Here is a 22,313-nt window from a genome sequence, read left to right as displayed (position 1 = left end):
TTGTATAGCGGAAACAATTGTGCCAAAAGAATATACAAAAGAACAACAGAAAGCCACATAAAGAATGCACACAAAGTGTTTGAGTAAATGCTCAAAGAATTCTATTACTCTTAAGAATTCAACTTACAATGGATGAGATACAAATGAGGGGGAGGCTCTCTATTTATAGTTGAACTCCCCCAAAACCGATAGTCAATATCAAATTACATCGATGGACGAGATTAGCCTATCCCTTGATTTTAGGGATTTACAAGATTACATCATATCATATCAAATCTACAAGATATGATTCTCATATTTACTAAAAATAGCATATGTTGCCACATCTTCATTATCAGGCCAACCAGGCTTCAATCTGACAGGCTTCTGCAACAGTTCTTAGAATCGGGTCAGTTCTCGTGGGCTAAATAATCCGCATCTAATCGATAAACCTCCATAGGGAGCATCCTGTGCCATGGTCACAGGCTTTCCACTTTGGCCCGTGACACATACGCGTGTGTTTAGAATTTCTAGTATGAATAATGTTGTTGATTGAGTTAATGTCACAAATAAACACAACACTAATTCAAGATTGATGACAAAACAATGATAAACAATTGTATTCATTTACAATTCTTAATCTGATATGTTTTTTGTGTTTAAATTTTATTTTACTCACAATTTATTCTAATTTTTAATTTTAATATCGTACATATATGTTATTATTAATTAATTCCAAATCATATTTTCCATTATCCATTGTATGTTATTTTTAAATCCGCATTAGTGTTTTAAATACGTGATTTTCATACATATACGTGTATAATAAAATTTTTAGTATGTTGTTAAATCAATTTGTTTTAATGTTAAATATGTTAACATTAAATTTTTATCCAAGCTTTAAATTAACAATATTTATAACGTTAGTAAAAATATGTGAGAATATATAATTAATAAAAATTAATTTATAAAAGTACATTAAATAATTTCATTAGTTAGTAATATATTTGTAATCTAAATATTTATTTTATTTATTTCTTACCATATTTTATAGTAAAATATGTCGTAATTATTCCATATTTTACACAACCATATTTTAACATTAAAATAATTACATAACCATAACTATTGAAATACATGAAAGTTGGATCAACAATCAATGTCAATTGTTTCTTATGGCAAGTGGAGGAGTAGGTATTTTGATTTTTATTTATTTATCATTTTCTCATTTAATGGGATTAGGTCTCCAATGGTAAGTGCCAACTCACCAATTTGAATTTTTTTTTGAAATTCTATTAAATTAAAAAAAATTACCAATTTTAAAATAATTTTTTATTATAAAATTACCTTACACTGATCAAAGTTTATAGTAAAATTGTATAGAATTAAAGTTTATATCATTATAAATTGAGTAAAATTTTATATATAATTTTAAACTTTTTATTTTTTAATATTTTATGATATAATCTACAATTCATAAATAATATATTCGTAAATAAAAATTTAAGGTAAATATAATAATTTCACTATTAAGAAAAAGTGAAATTTCTATTTCTAGACTTAAATTTTATTTGATAAAACTAATTAAAATAATAAAAACTAATGGTAATTTTATCCAAAATTCTATGTTATCTATATTATTGATAAAGCTCATGATTGATTGTTGTCATAAGTCAACCAGGTTCCAACTTGATTAAAGAAGTTATAAAAATACTCTTCTATAATTAAAATAAGTTATATTTTTTAGATTATTTTAGTCTTTTTTATTTTTACAAAAACTATTAAAAATATGCATATAATGGGACTTGAATTCGTGCCAATTAGATTAGTAAAACCTTAAATTTTACCACTCAACCAAAACTTCATTTTAATAATTTTATGCCTTTTAATTTTTGGGTAAACTACCTATTTTGTCACCCGAGTTTACTCGTGTTCCTATTTTGGCCACTCATTTCAAAAATTTACTATTTTAGTCACTCATGTTAGATAAGTTGTCAATTTTAGTCACTCTTATTAGATAAGTTGTCAATTTAGTAACTCTATCATTAAAATGTGTTTGATCACCAAACAGAATGCTGATGTCGCTTGGTATAATACCAAGATTAGCCCTCAATGTTTACCTAATTTATTAATTTAATCCTAATTTTGAAAAAAAAATTAACCCTCGATATTTACACATTATATTAATTTGGTCACGATCCTAAAAATTAAGAAAATATAAATTAAAATTTAAAAATACGTAAACATTTAAAAATTAATAAAATGGGTAAATATTAAGGGTTACCAGATTATGTTAGCATTCCTTTTGGTAATTGTTCCATTTTAATGATAAAGTTACTAAAATTGACAACTTATCTAACAAAAGTGACTAAAATAACAATTTTTTGAAATGAGTGGCCAAAATGGAAACACGAGTAAATTTGGGTGACTAAATAGGTAGTTTACCCTTTTAATTGTATTGTGCATACTTTATTACCCCCATCGGTTGTGTATACTATGCTATTATAAAGTCCTTGACTAAATTAGTGTTACGAGTCAATTGGGCTCTAACTCGATTAGAAAAATTATATAAATGTCATTCCGTAATTGAAATAAGTTATATTATTTAACAGTATTTTAGTAATTTTATTTTAACGAAAACTAATAAAAATACCCACATTGTGGGATTTGAACTCCTAATTGAATTGAAAAAAAATTCTAAAATTTACCACTCAAATTAAGCTTCATTTTAATATATTTAATATTTTTTTAATACGCACAATTTAATAATGTATTTGATTGAGTTAGTGTCACAAGTTAAGTTAACACCGACTCAATATTGACGATAATATAATGATAAACAATTTAATCTATTTTTTAATTTTAATATCATATATATTTCATATGTTATTATTAATTAATTTCAAACCATACATTTAATTATTTAATATATATTTTTTAAAATACGTATTTTTATTTTAAATTTATAGTTTTTTGATATGTATAATATTTGTAACACTAACTATAAAGAAAATATAAGAGTAATAAATACGGGAAAAAACACACATAAAATATTTTACATAAAAAGCAAGATATTTTTCATTGACTTAGAAAAAAATTTACATTGACCTATGAATTTTTTACACAACCAAACATCGAAAAGTGAGAAAAATATATTTTTACATGAAATAAACATAATTTTTTTTAAGCGGCTAGTTTTTTTTTTCCTTTAAATGTTATTTGTATTGGATAAATTCATTTTCCATTGACTTGAAAAAAAATTACATTGACCTTTTATATTTTACACAGCCAAACACCAAAAAAATGAGAAAAATATTTTTCCACTTTTAAATATTATTTGTTTTTATTTGCTTTTTACATTTTATTATTTTAATATCAATTATGCTTTCTTCACCTTTGTTACCTTTTTTATTGAAAAATATATTTATTTTGAAAAATTCACCAAATAAATATTTTTTTAATTTTTAATAACTTTTATTACATTCGCTTATTGTGTGTACAAATTTCTTATTAATAATACCGTTGATTGAATTGGTGTTATAAGTTAGCTTGACACTAACTCAAAATTGATGAATTTTTTTTTAATTTAAGTTGTCACTCTACCTATAATTCAATTGTTAAATAATTTTTTTTGTAACTATATTTTTAATGATAAAATTTCTTTTCACCAACGTGATAACATTTGGATATTTTAATAACATGTTAAATAATGTTTCTTAACATGATGACAATTTAATGTGTTTTAGAAAATTTAAAAATACAAATTGAAAAATAATTGGAGTGTATTCGTTTTATTATAATTTCATACATATTACATATATATTGTTATTATTATTAGTTTTAAATCATATTATTAATTATTTATATATGTTATTTTTAAATATACATATATATTATAAATAAGTTATTTTTATACGCATATGCGTGTGATAGAATTACCGACACTTACAAACAACCTAATGAAAGTGTGGCACTGATATTCCATCTTATATTACAATACGTTGAAATTATTTGAGAATGTGATATCAGGGGATTGTTATGCAAGATATTGTGAATCAAATGCGAATTGGGGCAGTAGCAATCTAAATAATAATAATAAAGTCTAAATGCTAAAACAGAAAGGTAGAGTTTAAGGACTAATTTTATATAAAAGTGTTTTTATACTTTTTCTTTAGAATTATGTAACCATGCATTTGGTTTAGAACTAGTATAAACCTTATATTGAAATCCCTCATTTTTCTTAATATTTTTTATATTAAAGAAGTCATTGAATATATTCTTATTGGACTTTTTTATATAAATAATATAAAAAAATAATTAATTAAGAAAATATGTATTTAATATAGTGTTCCACCAGTACCGCCTGACATATTGGTAATACTAAATTGAAATGTCATAAATTAAAATATTTAGGGATCTGATATGCAAATTTTCTATTTAGATTGACTTACGAGGAAAAACTTTAAGCTTAAGAGTATAAAAAAAACTCAAACTTAAAAAAAAAACTAATTAAGCCTCTCTTTTTTTTTTTCACTTAATTGAGCAATTAAACTTTCAGAATGCATCAAAAAAGCTCTCAAATTTCTTTAAAAAAAACAATTAAACCCTTGATTTTTTCACTCAATTGGGCTCTTGAACTTTCAAAATGCATAAAAAAGACCCTTAAAATTTTTCAAAAAAGCAATTAAACTCCTACTCTTATTAAAAGTTAGAAAAAATTATAAATAATAAATTTTATAAAAATTATTAGAAATTAGAAATTCTTTTATAAAAATAGTAAAAAAAATTGTAAATTTTTATAAAAATCATACAAAATTAATGACTCCTAGTTTTTTTCAAATAAAGTCATCACGTGTCGCAATAAAACTTGACATGTGGCAAAAAATGATAAAAAAGTAAAAAAAAATTATAGAAAAATTATAAAATGCTTCTTTTTGCAGAATAATTTTTATAATTTTTTTTATGAAATTTATATTTCTTTACATTTTGAATAATTTTCTTACAACTTTATAAAATTTTATAATTTTTTTTATATTTTTTATATTTTATAATTGTTTTACGATTTTTATAAAATTTTACAAATTATATATATTTTTACGATTTTTATATTTTTTCTAATTTTTAATATTTGAATTTTTTATTAAAATTTAATAATATTTTTAGCTTTTATTGATTTTAATTTTTATAACTTTTTTTTCTAATTTTTAATAAAAGCAGGGGCTTAATTGCTTTCTTTGAAAAAATTTGAGGGTCTTTTTGATACATTTTGAAAGTTCAAGTACCCAATTGAGTGCAAAAAAAAAGTAGGGGTTTAAATGCTTTTTTTTAAAATTTTGAGGGCTTTTTGCACCATTAAGCCAACGCTTTAAGGGTGACAATATCTGTGTCAGACATGTACCTATGCCTAATACTTGAACTCGAGTCTGAGTAACATAGTTCCTGGACATGAATCTCAACATTTATGTTTATTATTAGGGACAAAAGGCCATGTGCAAAGTGTCGGCTTTTATCAGTTTGCAGATCTGTATATATGTCGTCAGGCCTGCATACATCGGTTTTATTTATGTAGGCATGCATGCTGTAAATACATAATCCTGAAGTTTCTGTGTAAAATTCTTCTACAACTGTTTTTGTAGATCGCTTGTTGCCAACTTGTCAGCTGCAAATTGTTACAAATCTGAGCATTTGAAGAAACCTGAAAATTGGGCACTAGGTACCACTATTCTTTCAAGAACTTTGTTGTTTTAGCTTCCAACACTATTTCTTTTTGTTGCCTATGAGATTTCCGAGTTTGCCTCAATTGAATTCTGTATTTGATCAGTTGAGAAGGCAAAATATTTCTATATTGCTGGTTTTTTCCTTACGGTATCCCCTGAATCCATTCAACTCGTTGCTGAACATGCTGCTGCAAAGAATAAGGTAAATCTAGTGGACCTTAATTTGCAAGTACTTTCATTAGCTTTAATGATCATATTTCATCAGTTTCAACCAACTTCGTTATACATTTGCAGGTTTTCATGATGAATCTTTCCGCTCCATTCATCTGTGAGTTCTTTAGGGATGTGCAGGAGAAAGCTCTACCGTAGGTTTCGAGAACCTACTTTCATGATAGTCCTGATCACTCAAAGAGGAGCTGACAGGGCTTTTTGTTTTCAGGTACATGGATTATGTCTTTGGTAATGAGACTGAAGCCCGAACATTTTCAAAGGTTCATGGTTGGGAGGTAATTATCTATTAGTTTTCATTCTATTTTTCTTCTCAAATTGCCTTTTCTTAAAGTTATCTTCGATGATCAGACTGATAATGTTGAGGAGATTGCTCTAAAGATTTCTCAATGGCCTAAGGCTTCGGGAACACATAAGAGAATTACTGTTATCACTCAGGGAGCTGACCCTGTTGTGGTCGCTGAGGATGGAAAAGTGAAAAAATTCCCAGTTATCTTGTTACCGAAAGAGAAGTTGGTCGATACCAATGGAGCAGGTATATTTCTCTTCTTATGTTCTCTAAGTTCTCCAGTGAGTTGACATCGGCTACAGATTTGTATTTTCAAACTATATCAACACCAAATTTCAAAGTTTCGAGCAACAAGTACTTTGTACATTGATGCATTTTTGATTAATCGGATCAACGGGTGGGAAATAAGAACCAATTTTGTATTTCACAATTAGCTACTTTGGATGAATTTTGTTTCAGAACGTCTTATCGGCTTTGTGCTATTAATATATATCGGCGCTTCTTTTCTCTTTGTGGTAGGGGATGCATTTGTTGGTGGATTTTTGTCACAGCTAGTCCAAGAGAAGCCTATCGAAGAATGTGTCAGAGCCGGTTGCTATGCAGCAAATGTTATCATCCAAAGGTCTGGCTGCACATATCCTGAGAAACCCAGTTTCAATTAAAGAGACTTGCACTGGTTGGCTCCGCCATTTATTTTCCGGTGATCCACAGATTTTATCTTACAATATTCACACGTACCTACTATGCCAATCCGCATTGTCTACACTTCTTTGTTCTTTTTCATAGTCTTATGTACTCCATACTTGGTTGAGAAGATATGTGATGTTATTTACAAACAAGTGGTTCAACATCATTCAAAATGAACTTAACTATCTTATTCCCACTTGGATTTTTTTCAAAATATTCATCGAATATGAGTAGGATGGTACTGTCTTTCAAGTTATGAAAAAGTTTGAACAATATTCTCATTACAAGGAATGCGAAGATCAGTCTTTTCGCTTTTATGTATCAGCTTGTTGAGCTGGGAATGTTATATCCAGTTACAAATTGGTTTTTTTATTTAATTCTTTTTTGCCTCTTTTTAACTCTTCAACTTATATTTTTTTGTTAAATTACTCTAAAATTGATAGAAAAATTAATCTTTATTAATTTGACATACATGTCGATGGTATGACATCATTTAATTAATTTTTTAAAATTTAAAAATGTTAAAAATATTTTTATACTGTTTTTGAATTTTAAAAAATTTTAAAAAGTTAATTAAATACTAATAGTATTATTCATGTGATAGTTCATGTGTATCTTACATCAGTAAAATTAAAAGACATTGACTTGTCTATCTATTTTGAAAAAATAAGTTTAAGAGCTAAAAAAGATAAAAAATTTAAATAAACTTTTGTAAAGTTATAGGATTAAATAAGTCATTATATCTTTATTTTTTTTTGAAATTTTAAAATTTAAAATTTTTATTAAAATATTTTATATGATGAGATCAAACATTCAAAAGCATTGAAGTTTGTAGCATTTAGTAGAATAAATTCTTTTTAATATGGAAGAAGTAGTAGATGGAAATGTAATTTGGTACACAACTTGGCTGAGATGGTTATAAATTTATTTATTTTGACTTTTCAATGTGTCATAACCCAATGTAAATCGGTTAACTTCAAAAACCCAAATCACATCAACAAACCCAGTTGACGCATTATACAACAACATCTAATCCAATTTACATGTTTTTATAAATATAAAATCAAAAATTTCAATTCTTTTCAGTGACTTTTTTTTTAAATTTGAAATAATTTAATTCATATTAATTCTTTCTATATATATTTTAAGATAAAATTTAATATATTTCTTTTGAAATTTTTATATTCTTTAAAAAATTTATACATTTTTTAAAAATTTTCTATAATGACTTGTTTAAGGTTTGGATAATCTGTCTTACACTTCAATTAAGCTGGTTCGACCCAAATTCAATCTAAATAATAAAATATATTTTTAAATTAAATTTTAACTATCAAATATATAAAATACCAACCGAAAATTATATTTTTAATATTTTATTATTTGTAATAGTAAATGGACTTTTTGAGAGAGCTGGACCAGCACAAAAAAAAATTTGGACTTGAAAAATATTTTGAAACCGAGCTTCGGCCTAATCTAACCTATGGACACTTCTAATAAATACTAAATTGATAAAATAAGTAAATATTAAGAGTTTAATTTGTTATTATATCAATTAAAATTATATACAATTGACGAAAAATATTAATTATTGTAATTAATTATTCTTAATTTCCCATTTTCAAAATTAGCAATAATTAGATTGTTTTAACTCTTTTTTGAAGGATCAATTTGCTTCATATTAACATTAAAAGAGACCAAAAAAATATTTTTACCAAAAAACTCGTTTGTATAAATTGAATATATGGAGTTGGAATAGTAATCATAATATGTCCTTTTAAAAAAAATAGGGTCCATTGAGTTTTAACTTAATTAATATGAATATTGTTGTCAATGAAAGAAGATGTGGGTCCGAGTATGTTAAAACTTATTATTCTCTCATTTATGGGTTGGGGATAGAGGACTATTGTGTAAAAAAATAGATATGATCAAAATTTATAATAATTATTAAATAATAATAATAATATGAATAAAAATAAACTACCTAGTTGATGATGCAATTTTAAAGCAATTTCATTTTAATCATTAAACAAAATTTTGCAATTTGATAAACGCCATTAAAAAAAATTTATCGTTTTAATTCCTCAAGCTTTAAATCCTTAGTCCACTTGTTAGTCAAATCTCATTCTTTGACCAAGCTCAAACTTTTGGGCCAATCGAATTCTTTCATTCTTCTTGTTTATCTTCCTTCACACCACTCTCCCACCACTGTCAGCTTTCTTACTAAGGTCACATTCCATCGATTACCCCAACCAATCAAGATGCCATGGCTACACGATTGCCAGCTCCACCTAAACTCCCTTGCAGCTGAAAGCTCTGACCTTTACTGCTTCGCTTGCCATGTTTACTTCTTTTCTTATTTTCCTCTTATTTTTCCTATCTCCGGCTTTTTCTTTAAATTTGTGCTTCCTACTGAGCTTTTTATCTGATCTCTCATAGAAGGGTTAAGTATTATATTTGCTCAATCTATTTTGAGTATCTATGGATGCTACTTGTGTCTGTTTGAATGCAAAAGCAAAGTGGAATTCGATTTCGTTTTGTTACATTTGGAGTAAGAAATGTTAACTTTGTTCATATTCTGATTTTTTGCTTTTTTATGTGTTGTTTAATTGTTTTGGAGTTGCAGAATTCTCACCGTATATAAGTTCAAAAGTCTGTGTATATTGTATATTGTATGGTTTCTTATTTTATAAGAAGCCATGTCATTTTCAGAGCTGTGGATTCCGCCGCAGCATCTCTACATCCCAATGAAGTTCTCGGTTCCGTTCTACCTTCATTTTGGATTCTCATATTTCTAATAGAGTCGGTAGGTAAGTAAGATGACTTGCCTTTCTTTGCTGTAAATTTAATTTGGAAACACTAAATAATTTGAGAAAAGAAGAAACAATCGAAGATTTCCATGGGTTTGATGAAAAATGACTAGAAGAATAGGTGGGAGAATGGATTTGAAAGTTATAATCTGGTGTGGGAAGCAGGACATGGAAGGGTGGTGTGGTTAGCAAGAAGATGAGGAAAAAAATGGTGATGTGATGTGCCTAGTCAGGATTTAACGTTTGGCGAATAAAATGACAAAAAAAAAGAAAATCTAATGGCAGTGACCAAATTATAAAAATTTTATTTTGAGTGATCAAAATGAAAGTAGTTTAAAAGTTGAGTGATTAAGTAAGGAATTTACCCCATGAATAATAGAGGTCCCATAAGTTGAGCCAAATCCTTTTCTAACACCATAGATGTTCTTTTCATCAAATTTTATACTTCTTTTCATGCAAGTGGCCTATTATAATACACCCCAATCTTACCTCATCAAACCACCAAATATCGTACGGTCCACCCAATTTGCATCAACATCCCCCCTTGCACGTTAGCCCTTTTCCACTCTCCCCTGCTAACTTGCACCACTTCGGTTGATCAAAACCTAGCTTTCTCTCTCTCTTCTTTGCCGCTTTTTCAAAACTAATGTCAAGATTTTCAAGCGGCTTCAGGCGGTTCACCAGGTTTTAATTTTTTTTTCCTTTTCCGATTTCTTTGATAGGTATTTTCAAGCAAAAAGATTCGAACTTTTTCCCTAAACTTTGGAGTTTTATGTAGTTTCAATTGAAGGAAAAGTAGGAAACAAGAGAAACCCATGTTGGAAACGTGTTAGAACAATGGAATCTAGTGATTTTGAGAGTTGGGTTTTTGTTAATTTTCATGCCTTTTACTTTCAAACATCTACGAGCAATGTATGTTGAAGGTTAATGATTTGATTGGTTTACGTTGTTCCTTGTTGTTTAGAAATTTTGTTGTAAATGGGAAATGTGGAAATACCAAAATGGCTTAAACGGTTGCCATTGGCACCTGAATTTCGGCCAACTGATACCGAGTTTGCTGACCCTATTGCATATATATCAAAGATTGAGAAAGAAGCTGGTGCTTATGGCATATGTAAGATTATCCCACCGTTGCCTAAACCATCAAAAAAGTATGTCTTTAACAACTTGAATAGGTCACTGTCCAAGTCTCCGGAATTAGGAAGTGATGTGAATATTGGTTCTGTTTCGAATTTTGGGGATAGTGGTGGTGATGAGCGGGAAAGAAGGGCGGTGTTTACGACTAGGCATCAGGAGTTGGGATGGAGTGGGAAGAGAATGAAAGGGGTGGTTAGTAGTCCACAATGTGGTGCTCAGAAACAAGTGTGGCAAAGTGGGGAGATATATACGTTGGAGCAGTTTGAGTCCAAGTCAAAGACTTTTGCAAAGAGTTTATTAGGTCTGCTTAAGGAGGTATCACCGTTGCATATTGAGGCGTTGTTTTGGAAGGTGGCTTCGGAGAAGTCTATATATGTGGAATATGCTAATGATGTCCCTGGATCAGGTTTCGGGGAACCAGAGGGTCAATTTCGGTATTTCCATAGGAGGAGGAGAAAGAGGATGTCATACTGGAGGGAAAACTCTGATTGCAGGAAAGATGAGATTGATGCTGTAAATTATTCACAAATGGTTGAGATTAACAATACTTCTGTTAAAAGTGATCCAGATACACGTGTAGAAACACCCAAGTCATCTACTACATTGTCAACCATTGCATCAGATGTAAATTCACACTCTAAAAGAAAGAGTGGAAATGCTAGTAATGATATGGAAGGTACTGCAGGTTGGAAGCTTTCAAATAGTCCTTGGAACCTTCAAGTGATTGCTCGCTCAGCTGGCTCACTTACACGATTTATGCCTGATGATATTCCTGGTGTTACTTCCCCCATGGTTTATATTGGCATGTTGTTTAGCTGGTTTGCATGGCATGTTGAAGACCATGAGCTTCATAGCATGAATTTTCTTCATACTGGTTCTTCAAAGACTTGGTATGCTGTTCCTGGAGATCATGCGTTTGCTTTTGAGGAAGTTATCCGCGCCGAGGCTTATGGTGGAAACATCGACCGCTTAGGTATGTCACTTTTTGCTATTGTATATTAGGTCGTTGAGCATTACCTCTGGGTGGGATTTAAGAACATATTGCATGATTTTGTTTCATGTCTTACAAATTATAGTAGATATTTTATTGGACTTTCTAGTCTGGAATTGTTTATCTCTCACCAATCATAGAATTTGTGGGAGGCTTATAAAATTGTTATTTTGCTAATTCTAGAATGTTTAGAATACCTCCCTTGAGTGAAACATTTGACATCTATCAGAATTTAGTTGATTATTGCAACTTTTATATCTTTCTTGTAACTCAGTTTCAGTTTCCTTTATTGCCAGCTGCTCTGTCATTATTGGGTGAGAAGACAACTCTTCTATCACCTGAGTTGATTGTCGCATCTGGCATTCCTTGTTGCAGGTGAGTTGATCTTATTCTTTTGAAAAATTTTATCCTCAGTCTCCCCTGATCCCCTAATGATATTGAACTCGCAGATGTGAGGATGTTAATGTCCCATTCTTGGAAAACTTTTGAGGCTAGCTTTGTACTACAGAGTGTGCCATTTGGTGTTATCTTCTGAATCATTTGAAGTCCTATTTATGTTAATTCTGTTGTTTCTTTAGGTTAATACAGAATCCTGGTGAATTTGTTGTGACTTTTCCGAGAGCCTACCATGTAGGATTCAGCCATGGTAATTTCTTTGTTGTTAATTTTCACGTTTTCAAGAATTTTATCGATTGTCTAACTACTTACTGGGGATCTAATACATGCTCATTTATGTTTTATTGACTATTAGAAGCATGAAATACAAATTGTGCAAATATTAAATGAATGTGTCAGTTCTTCAACGGCATAACTCATCAAGAAAACTATGTTTTTTCTCCATTTCCTTTTGGAATAGGCAGACATTTTAGCCTGACATGATCTTCTAAGAATGAACGGTTAGGTTCTAATATGGGTAAATTATCCAAAAATGATAGGCATGACATAACAAATGTGCTGATACTTGCGAAAATTTGGGGCTCCATATGGGATTGATGAGTTTCACTCCTCTGACAGTTTTGGAAATTAATGACTACTATCATAATTATGAGAATAATAGCTTTCTGTTTCACTTCTAAAATTTCTTCCTTCGGGAGAAGAATAAGAAGGGAGGGGATAGGGAAAGATTTCATTGCTAAAGCATTTTGGTCCGGGTTGGGTGCAGGAGGAGTCTATCTAGTTACCATGATCAAGCTGTTGATGATGGTGATCTCATTAACGAGTATGTTAAGAAGTTATTCAAAATGAGTTCTGAAGTAGGACTTCTTACTTGCAAAGATCCTTATAATGTATGTGATTTTACCCGGGAATGGAATTAGGACCAACTAGAAGTTATAAGTCTGGATCTATATTACATAAACCACCAGTCCATCACAATGTAGAGAGACCTTTCAGTGTGGTCATCGTGAACCTACATCTGAAAACTGTCTTAGATTATATTGCTCCAACTCTTCATTATTCTCGAAGTACCAATGTCTAATGCATATCCACACATTCATATGGGTACATGGTCCTCCTAGGACCCTCTAAATACTTTGAAATCTATGAAAAAATTGAACATACATTTACCATAGGCTTTGTTCTCTCATTCTAATTCTCATCAATTGTTGTGGTCAATTGTTTTACTAAACAGGTTTTAACTGCGGGGAAGCTGCAAACTTTGGAACTCCACAGTGGCTTCAAGTTGCTAAAGAAGCTGCTGTTCGTAGGGCAGCTATGAACTATCTTCCAATGCTTTCTCATCAGCAGCTGTTATACCTTTTGACAATGTCGTTCATGTCAAGGTCAGTTTGTAAGCAAACCATGGACTGAAGTTATGCTATACCTGTTTTGGAAATTTGGCACTATGCAGATTTATGCTGTCAATATTCCTTAGCTCATTGGATAAGGATTGCCTGTGTTAGATAGCATGTTAGGGATTGCAGCAAGGGGCCTATAGGCTGCTATTTCTGTTTGTAATTTTAAGTTGATAAATTTAAGGCTTGGTATAGTAATCTGCTATGTTGCTCTGATTCTATGCTTCTTGAAGTACTTGTGTTCGACACTCGTGTTTTTAGTTTTTACTATAACCAAAATTATTGCATTACTTTTGTTGAAATGGTTTAATCAACTGCAGTTATTCCGTAATAACCCACCAATTATGCCATCTTTTTTTACAACAATTTTAGACACAAAACAAATTGCATTTTTAGTTTTTCAAACAATCTATAACCAAAATTGTACCATCTGTTTTTCTAATTTCATCAAGCTTAATGAAAATAGAATTCTCCATAAATTTTTGTAGTGCTTTGGTAATATCTATTGAGCTGTCTCGTTGTTTCTCAAGTTTGTTTCACTTAATTTGTTTTCATTCCAGGGTACCAAGATCCTTGCTACCTGGTGCTCGCAGTTCTCGTTTGAGAGACCGCTTGAAGGAAGAACGAGAGGTGTTAGTAAAGAAGGCTTTTGTAGAAGACTTGTTGACCGAAAATAAATTGTTATCTCTTCTTCTTAAGAAAGGATCAACTTATCGTGCAATAATGTGGGACCCTTTGTTACTTCCTTATACAAGCAGAGATTCTGAATTGCCCAGCAGAACTGCTACAGATTCTACAATAATGCAAGAAAATGTTTCTGATATTAATGGTGAAGATAAATCTGATCAAAAGAATCTTTTAGATGAGATGTGCTTCTACATGGAAAATCTGAACTATTTATATTCGAATGATGATGATTTGACTTGCGATTTTCAAGTTGATTCGGGGACATTGGTTTGTGTTGCTTGTGGAATTCTGGGTTATCCATTTATGTCTGTGGTACAACCATCCGAGGGAGCAGCAGTGGAATTTCTACCTGTGGATCATCTTTCTAGTCAAGGTTCAACAGTCTTGGTACCTAAGAATGCCCATTCTTGCCCTGTTGAGGGCTCAGTTTCAGGTAAGGGACCTTTACTAATTTTCTGTTTCTCGTGTTCACCATCACTTCATTTTTTACTTCATGTTGTTCTTCACTCTAATTGTCAGATACGTAGTTGGATTATTGTCCTGTAACTTAAAGATCTGTTGCCATAAAAACTTAGAACCTATATTGCTCTTGTTCATTTTTCTTAAAGTACCCATGTCCAACATTGATGTCCAATGCATATCCAGACTTGGATGGCAAGTGTTGTGATTTTCTCTATATTCAGGTTCCTGGAAGAGAGTGGGGTATTTGCCAATGATGCTATAGTAGTTTTCATGGAAGAAATTGAAGGGATTTAATTGAATAGGAGAAGTTTGCTTCCCCATTTTTTTGGGCATCTTGAGTGATAAGTTAATCTAGTGCTTTATTCTGCAGACAATCTCAATCATGTTCTGGATCTATCTCTTCCTTTCAAGCATTCGGCATTACCATCAATAACCAAGTTTTCCGATGGATGGGACACCTCTAATAAATATCTGAGACCTCGGATTTTCTGCCTGGAGCATGCTGTTCAAGTTGAGGAGCTTTTGCGGTCCAAAGGTGGAGCAAAAATGCTGATAATTTGCCATTCAGGTAAGATTGAGTTCAAATCTGTCTGCCCCATTTTTCTATACATCAACTTAGTTGATCTACATTTAGGCTACGTTTCCATTGTTATCAACAACCTGTCAAAAAGTAGAAAAGAAAAGCGAACCTGTGGGGGGTGAGTACCCATTCCTAGCATCCTTTTTTTCTGAATCATATTCTGACACAAGTATGGAGATATGATCCTCTAAAGGTCCTCCAAATAGATGGAAATTTATAAAAAATTGAACCTATCCGTGTTGGACTCATACCCGTATCTGACACACCTAAGTCCCTTATCTGTAAATATTTTCTGCTATCTGATGTTCAACCATTTCTTATATTTGATTCTTTGTTGAAGTCTTGAATTAGTTCTTACTTTTTTCCTCTGATTTGTTAGATTATCAGAAGATAAAGGCAAATGCAATACCTGTTGCGGACGATATTGGTATCCCTTTTAATTACAATGATGTTCCACTAGATGCTGCATCAGAGGAGGATCTAAATTTGATCAATTTTGCAATTGATGATGAACATGATGAAATTCAGGAAGACTGGACCTCCAAACTTGGTGTTAACTTGCGATACTGTGTCAAAGTCCGAAAGAACTCTTCGTTTAAGCAAGTTCAGCATGCACTACCATTGAGTGGTCTTTTCACCGATAAATATAGCAGTTTGGAGTTATTTAACATCAAATGGAAGTCGAGAAAATCTCGTTCAAAAGGCAAGTTAAACCACCCATCACCTTCTAAACCATGTGAAAGCGTTGAAATGAAAGTAGATGAAATAATGGTGGAAAAACTTGATAGCGACATTTCTAAATATGGGCAGAAAATTATTCAGTATTCGAGAAGGAAAAAAAGAAAATCAGATTATTCAACTGGAGGTGGTGGGGGTGTTGAACTGTTGAAGAATGACTTGCCAAGAGAAGATTCGGCTGCTTCAAGTCAACTTCTTGATAAACATGGAGGAAATAAATCCAAGATCAATTCCAGAAGTGAGTCAATTCAGGCACAGCTTGAGGTCCCAACTACCTCAGTTGTACAAAGGGACCAGAACAAAATTGTGGAGGAATCGGGTCCAGATGATGAAGCTCAGAGTTTGATAGCCTGTGCTAGTTCTATAAAGAAATGTGAGAACAAGCTTATGGAAAGGAACAGTGAGAATGATGAGAGTTCTCCTGCTGAAAAGTGTTCTAAATTCTGTCTTGTTGCGGATGATGAAGTGTATTTGGAAAATACTGCAACTGCTACCAAGGTTTGCAACCCAGTTTCTGAACAACAGAGTGATGAACCAACTTCCGGGTATGGTTTGATAAATGGTAACTCAGCAAGTTCACACTCTGCTCAGCGATGTGCTGGAAGATACAATCAAGGATTGGAGGACATAACTGTTCCAAAATTTTCTATAAACGGAGGGGCTTTTTCAGGTATGACGTCTGAGAACGAAGTGCAGCAAGGAACTGAAGCTACCAGCAGAAATAACTCCGAGGTGATTATAAGATCTGAAGTTCTAAAGGAGCCCTTTGCTGCAGCAGATTCATGTGACGGTACAGTTTCCCAGAATAAAGCACAGAAGCAGGAAATCCGGATTAATGCAAGGAAGGAAGTACTATCTGGTTCTTTCACGTCAGCAGGCATTGATCATCAGTCTACTGATCTCTCTGTCGAAGAATATTCCACAATTTCCAAGAATCCTGGTGCCGAAGAGGACTGTCATACCGATGTGACCTTAGATGTTGAAGTGTTCCAAGAGATCCAAGCTACAAAAGGAACCGGTGGGGATGAAGTTATAACTTGTTCCAATTTGCCAATGCAAGAAAAGCAGCCTACTCCTGTTATGATGGAAGCTTGCTCCGAGATTCAGCAGGATAGCAGTTCTTCGAAGAAGCCATGTGTTGGTGCAACTGCAGATGCTGACAGCCATGAAAATGACCCGAATAGATATGAAAAGAATGAAGAATCTGCTTCTTGCTGTCGTACACCTATAAATCAGACAACTATCCCAATCCAAAAGTACTCAAGAGCTCATAGAGACACTTATGCTACTGTGAATGTAAATGATGGCACGGGTGTTTGTTCTTCTGTAGAGAATGGAGATCTCGAGTCTGCTATGGTAAATTGTAAATCAAATGCCATGGGACGAAAGAGGAAGAGAGAACTGGAGGAAACATGTCAAAAGGTTGGCAGTGATGGCTTTATTAGAAGTCCATGTGAAGGGTTGAGGCCAAGGGCTCGGAAAGATGCAACCAGCAGTTTTGATGCAGACAAAGCATCCTCAGAGGGGCTGCAGACAAAAGAGACGAGGAAACCTTCAACTCATGCCCATAGGAAGATAATAATCAAAAAAGGGTCTCATGGATGTGACCTGGAAGGCTGCCATATGAGTTTCAAGACAAAGGAAGAGTTGAGGTTGCACAAACGCAATCGGTGTCCGTACGAAGGCTGTGGAAAGAAGTTCCGTTCCCACAAATATGCAGTCCTTCATCAACGAGTCCACGATGATGATAGGCCCCTCAAGTGCCCATGGAAAGGTTGTTCCATGTCATTCAAGTGGGCATGGGCTAGGACTGAACATATACGGGTGCACACCGGAGAACGCCCGTATAAGTGCAAGGTTGAAGGCTGTAGCCTTTCTTTCAGGTTTGTGTCTGATTTTAGTCGGCATAGACGAAAAACCGGGCATTACATTGACTCTTGAGCCTAGAAGTTTGTCATTATAGTTAGGTTTCATCTGTCACGCACAAGGTTATCAGTTCCGGGGCCGTAACAGGTCTACCGGAATCATGTACAAACTCGAAAATTCTGATTAGGCATAGTTTAGGCAGAAAACTGAGCCCTTTTGTAGATTGGCATTCTCCAATCATTTGAATGCTGTTAAAAGAGTGGAAAATCTTCTTAGCTTCTGTTTTCTGTGGATTGTGCTACTATGGCGATCCCTTTGTGTAGAAATTACTCTTTTATGTTGTTTCAATTCTTTAATTTTCTTGAAGCACTCGCAATTTATGTCAAAAACACATTAAAATAATAAATTCAAAAAGAAAAATATTGATTGTCGATAAAAAATTTAATTATTTTAAGCATTATATTTCATTTCAAAACCATTCAATAAAAAGAGAAGTTAAAAAAATTGGATAAAAAGTCTGCAAGAGTAATCAGAATCCTGTTTTGATAGCGAAAAGTAACAGTACATCCAAACAATAAAAACCCATAGAAATTCAACATTCCACCTTCAAACAACCAAATACAAATATAAACTGAAGAAGCGAATCTTTCAGTCTTTGGCTGAGAATCCGACTAAAATAAACACTGAAAAATCCTTTTTATTCCCTCATCAGTAAGTTCACACAAAACAGCTAAACATTGGCATTTTGATAAGCTTGAAGAGCATCACCCGTAAGCCTGCAAATCCTCCATTCAGGCAAAACTGTAGCACCCATTTGTTCGTAAAACGTAATGGCATTTACATTCCAATCCAAAACCACCCATTCAACTCTCCCGTACCCCATTTTCACCGCCTGCTTCGCCACCGCCGACAGCAACATTTTCCCAAACCCTTTCCTCCGGTAGCATTCCCTGACGAACAAATCCTCAACGTAAAACCCTGGTTTCCCTAAAAATGTCGAGTAGTTTGGGAAGAACAACACGAACCCACCGATTATAACTTGCTGATTCCCGTAATAGATCGAGAAGGCATCACTTTCGGGGTCGTTTAAGGGGATGTCGAAGTTGAATGTCTTTTCTATGGGAGTGAAAGATGGTGAAGGGGAAAGGAGAGGAGGAATGGGGGAAGAGGAAAGTTCGAGTAGAAAAATTGTGAATGAATGGAAAGGAGGGGAGAGGAAAAGGTTGGAAGATAGGGAAGATTCGGTGGCGGAGAAGAGGTGGGTCAGCCGCTCAAAGACGGCCATTTGGTGGATTAGTTTGTGGATGAAAGGGACGTCTGAAGGGGTGGCTAGGCGGATCCTGGTGAAGACGGGGTGGCCTATCGGGGTTGTTTCAGGTGGTGCCATGGAAGGTTCAGGGGCGGCGGATGGTGGTGGGGGTGGAGCTGCAGCGGCCATTGGATTTGGAGGTGCTTGTTTGTGAGTGAAAGAGATGAAAATGTGGGAGTTTTCTAGACAATGCGAAGTGGGTATGGAAGATGGAGTCGGCGGTAGAAAAGATTTTTATAGGAGGGGTTTTTGTGGTAGGAATGTAATTTGTGTGGAAATGGAAGGGTATTTGTCTCGAGAGTAGTTTTTTTAATATAAAAAAGAACAGAAATTGAGACTCTTTTATAAAGTGATATTTGAGCGTTTATATCAATTCTCTTTTCTATAATACTTTATTTGAGCATATTTTTACTAAATTTTTAATAAGAAATAATATAATTTATTTTAATTATAATGCTTTATCTAAAATAAAAGAAAAGTTGGGGCAGAGTAGATGGCGAAATTGGGGAAGCCCACATCCTCCTGGAATTCAAAACTTTGACAACCATCCTGCTTTCTGCCACATTTTCAACAACGATACCTTCCTTGCTAATCTGCACCTACTTTACTTTCTAAGGTTTTTGCCTCTTTTATTATTAATAATAATTATTCACATAATTCGAGATTTTTTTAATAATAAGAATTTTTATATTTTTTTGACAATTTAGATTTTAAATTTTTATATTTTTATTTTCAAAAAATTAGTCTATTTTTTATATTTTAAAATTAAGGTATAACTGTTAATATTTTTTATTTTTTTAAAATTTATTAGTGTGACATTTTGAAATAAAAAAAATTCAATTGTTGATTATGTAATTAAAAAATTTGATATTGTAATTAATATGAATTTAGCAAAAAAATTAATAGTATTCATAATTAGACATTCATTTTAAAATATAAAAATTGTGTATAATAAATTATAAAAATACATATTTTCAGTTTTTTATTTTTAAATTTTTAAAATAATTTTCATTTATTTTAGAATTTATTATAATTTATGATTTTTTGAATTTTTTAATGTATTCTTTTTCAATATTTGGAATAAGTTTAACTTACGCAATGTGTAGTATTAAGAGTTAAATTTAAATTAGGTTCAAATTAACATAGTATATGCGTCAATTAAAAAAATCAAGTTATTTTTTTATTAATTATTTAACGACTAAATGATTAAAAAATATATGCTCAATAATTATGAAAATTAATTCTAATTTTTCATAATTGAGTGATAAAATCAAAATGTACACATAATTAAGAAACCAACTATATAGTTAACTAAAATAAATTCATGTTCTAATTAGAGTTGTCTATGAACTAGGCCAGGCCTTAATAAATTTTTAAGCCCAATTGATAGGCCCAACTCAAAAAATGGGCATTATTTTTTGCTCAAGCCAATTTTTTGATTCTATATTTTTGCCCAAAACCTCTAATTTTTTGGGCTGCTACCTGATCGACCCATGGACAACTCTAGTTCTAATCTCAAAATCATAATTAAGAGAAAAATCTGATCACCAGAAAATTCTCTATTAAATTATGAAAGAATCAAGCTTTTGTATTTATTAATTATAATTATTAGTAATCAATTTAAACATACTTGAATTAAAATAATTATGTAAAATATTATTGGCATAATGATAAATTTAGCCTTTGACTTTTACATCTTTGGTCATTTTGGTCCTTATTTTTTAAGCTAAGTTTGGTCATTAGCCTTTCAAAAAAAGTTGAATCATTTTTTTTAAACGGAAATGTTAAATAAAATATTAATTTATTAACGATGTTAACAGGGACAAAGTTAGAAATTTTTTTAGAAGGGGTCGGAACTGAATTATAAAAATTTTGGGAGATCAAAATGTAATTTTATCATATATTAATTCATAATTCCATCATTATAAAGGGACTATATAGAATAATTTTTTTATATTTTGGGGCCCAAAGTGCAATTTTACCATAAATTAACTTATAATTTTAATATTTCTAAAGGGACTAAATTGATTTTTTTTTTCATTTTCAAGAGTGGCCAAGGCCACTGCTAGCCTCTCTTAGTGTCACCTCGAGATGTTGGCATGGTAACCCACGTGGTCAGGAGCGAAGCCAAAACAATTTTTTAGGGGTGAATGAAATTATAATTTTTTATAGTCTATATCTTTATAATTTTTAAAGGATTAAATCAAATTTTTATAATTTTAAGAGGGCAAAGTGTAATTTCATCTTTACTAATTTAAAATTTTTAAAAAATTTAAAGGGCCTAAATAATAATTTTTCATTTTAAGGGGGGTCGAGACCCCTGCCAGCCCCCTACATTCACCTCTATGTGTGGTGATTCACATATACTTTATGCTAATATGGTATTATTTGTCATATATGTTACATCAACTATAATTTAAAAAACTATAAAAATATTCACAATATTAAGAAAATTTTAAATTTCAAAGACATAAAATTTATAAAAAGTTTTAAAAATTAGTATGAAGTACACATATATTGTTATTCGGGTTACCATATTTAATAATTTAACTTTTTAGTTAGCATTTTCATTAAAAAGCCAAAAATTTAAATTTTTTTTGAAAGATTAATGGTCAGATTCAACTCTTTTTTATAAAGTTAAAAAAAATCATATTATTTATTTTATTTAACTATTAAAAAATTATCAAATTTCAATATCTATACTATTTATAAAGCTTTTAATTGAATTGGTATTATAAATTAATTGTACATCGTTTCATTAAAAAAATCGAAGAACAATTTATTTTATTATAAATATATTTATATCTTTCAATAATTTTAAATATTTATAAAAATTAAATAATTTAAACTACACTTTAAAAAAAACCTTAAATGGATAAGTGGTAAAAAATTTAAACTTTTTGGAGTGCGAGTTGAATCATTTACACTATGTTTGGTTAGGTGTATTGGCTATGCCAATACACCCTTAATCGGTGGGCCCCACCTAATACATCTCTATTCCATCGTTTGGTTGAATGTGTTTCTAATACCCGTGTAATACAAT

The 22,313-nt window shown here is 31.4% G+C and overlaps 3 protein-coding genes across 3 annotated transcripts; 2 read left to right on the top strand and 1 right to left on the bottom strand.

The window, feature by feature from the left end:
• Positions 1–5,425: 5,425 nt before the first annotated feature.
• LOC107957380 (adenosine kinase 1) lies at positions 5,426–7,217 on the top strand. The gene is made up of 6 exons (XM_016892889.2): positions 5,426–5,692; positions 5,801–5,898; positions 5,991–6,061; positions 6,136–6,202; positions 6,276–6,459; positions 6,733–7,217. Exons 3-6 carry the CDS (start codon positions 5,997–5,999, stop codon positions 6,873–6,875), a joined length of 459 nt encoding a protein of 152 aa, XP_016748378.1. The 5' UTR covers positions 5,426–5,692; positions 5,801–5,898; positions 5,991–5,996; the 3' UTR covers positions 6,876–7,217.
• A 1,804-nt stretch (positions 7,218–9,021) lies between these two features.
• LOC107957377 (probable lysine-specific demethylase ELF6) lies at positions 9,022–18,309 on the top strand. The gene is made up of 7 exons (XM_016892887.2): positions 9,022–11,817; positions 12,132–12,210; positions 12,414–12,481; positions 13,466–13,616; positions 14,189–14,748; positions 15,148–15,345; positions 15,737–18,309. The coding sequence occupies exons 1-7, from the start codon at positions 10,686–10,688 to the stop codon at positions 18,034–18,036; spliced, it is 4,488 nt and encodes a 1,495-aa protein (XP_016748376.2). The 5' UTR covers positions 9,022–10,685; the 3' UTR covers positions 18,037–18,309.
• Positions 18,310–18,487: 178 nt separating this feature from the next.
• On the bottom strand, positions 18,488–19,538 carry LOC107957379 (probable acetyltransferase NATA1-like). Its single transcript, XM_016892888.2, has one exon. The coding sequence runs from the start codon at positions 19,397–19,399 to the stop codon at positions 18,692–18,694; it is 708 nt and encodes a 235-aa protein (XP_016748377.1). The 5' UTR covers positions 19,400–19,538; the 3' UTR covers positions 18,488–18,691.
• Between the last annotated feature and the right edge of the window lie 2,775 nt (positions 19,539–22,313).

This window comes from Gossypium hirsutum, chromosome A05, assembly GCF_007990345.1.
Source record: "Gossypium hirsutum isolate 1008001.06 chromosome A05, Gossypium_hirsutum_v2.1, whole genome shotgun sequence".
NCBI classification, from domain to species: Eukaryota; Viridiplantae; Streptophyta; class Magnoliopsida; order Malvales; family Malvaceae; genus Gossypium; species Gossypium hirsutum.
Note: the sequence above shows the minus strand (reverse complement) of the source record. Positions and strands in the feature narration are given on the sequence as shown.

Bases quoted from the DNA above. Each gene is read 5' to 3' on its own strand.
- LOC107957380 (XM_016892889.2), top strand. From the start codon at position 5,997: ATGATGAATCTTTCCGCTCCATTCATCTGTGAGTTCTTTAGGGATGTG. The intron at 6,062-6,135 runs GTAGGTTTCGAG...TTTTGTTTTCAG, and splicing joins GTGCAGGAGAAAGCTCTACC to GTACATGGATTATGTCTTTG. The intron at 6,203-6,275 runs GTAATTATCTAT...TTCGATGATCAG, and splicing joins CAAAGGTTCATGGTTGGGAG to ACTGATAATGTTGAGGAGAT.
- LOC107957377 (XM_016892887.2), top strand. From the start codon at position 10,686: ATGGGAAATGTGGAAATACCAAAATGGCTTAAACGGTTGCCATTGGCA. The intron at 12,211-12,413 runs GTGAGTTGATCT...TTGTTTCTTTAG, and splicing joins TCTGGCATTCCTTGTTGCAG to GTTAATACAGAATCCTGGTG. The intron at 12,482-13,465 runs GTAATTTCTTTG...TTTACTAAACAG, and splicing joins CCATGTAGGATTCAGCCATG to GTTTTAACTGCGGGGAAGCT.
- LOC107957379 (XM_016892888.2), bottom strand. From the start codon at position 19,399: ATGGCCGCTGCAGCTCCACCCCCACCACCATCCGCCGCCCCTGAACCT.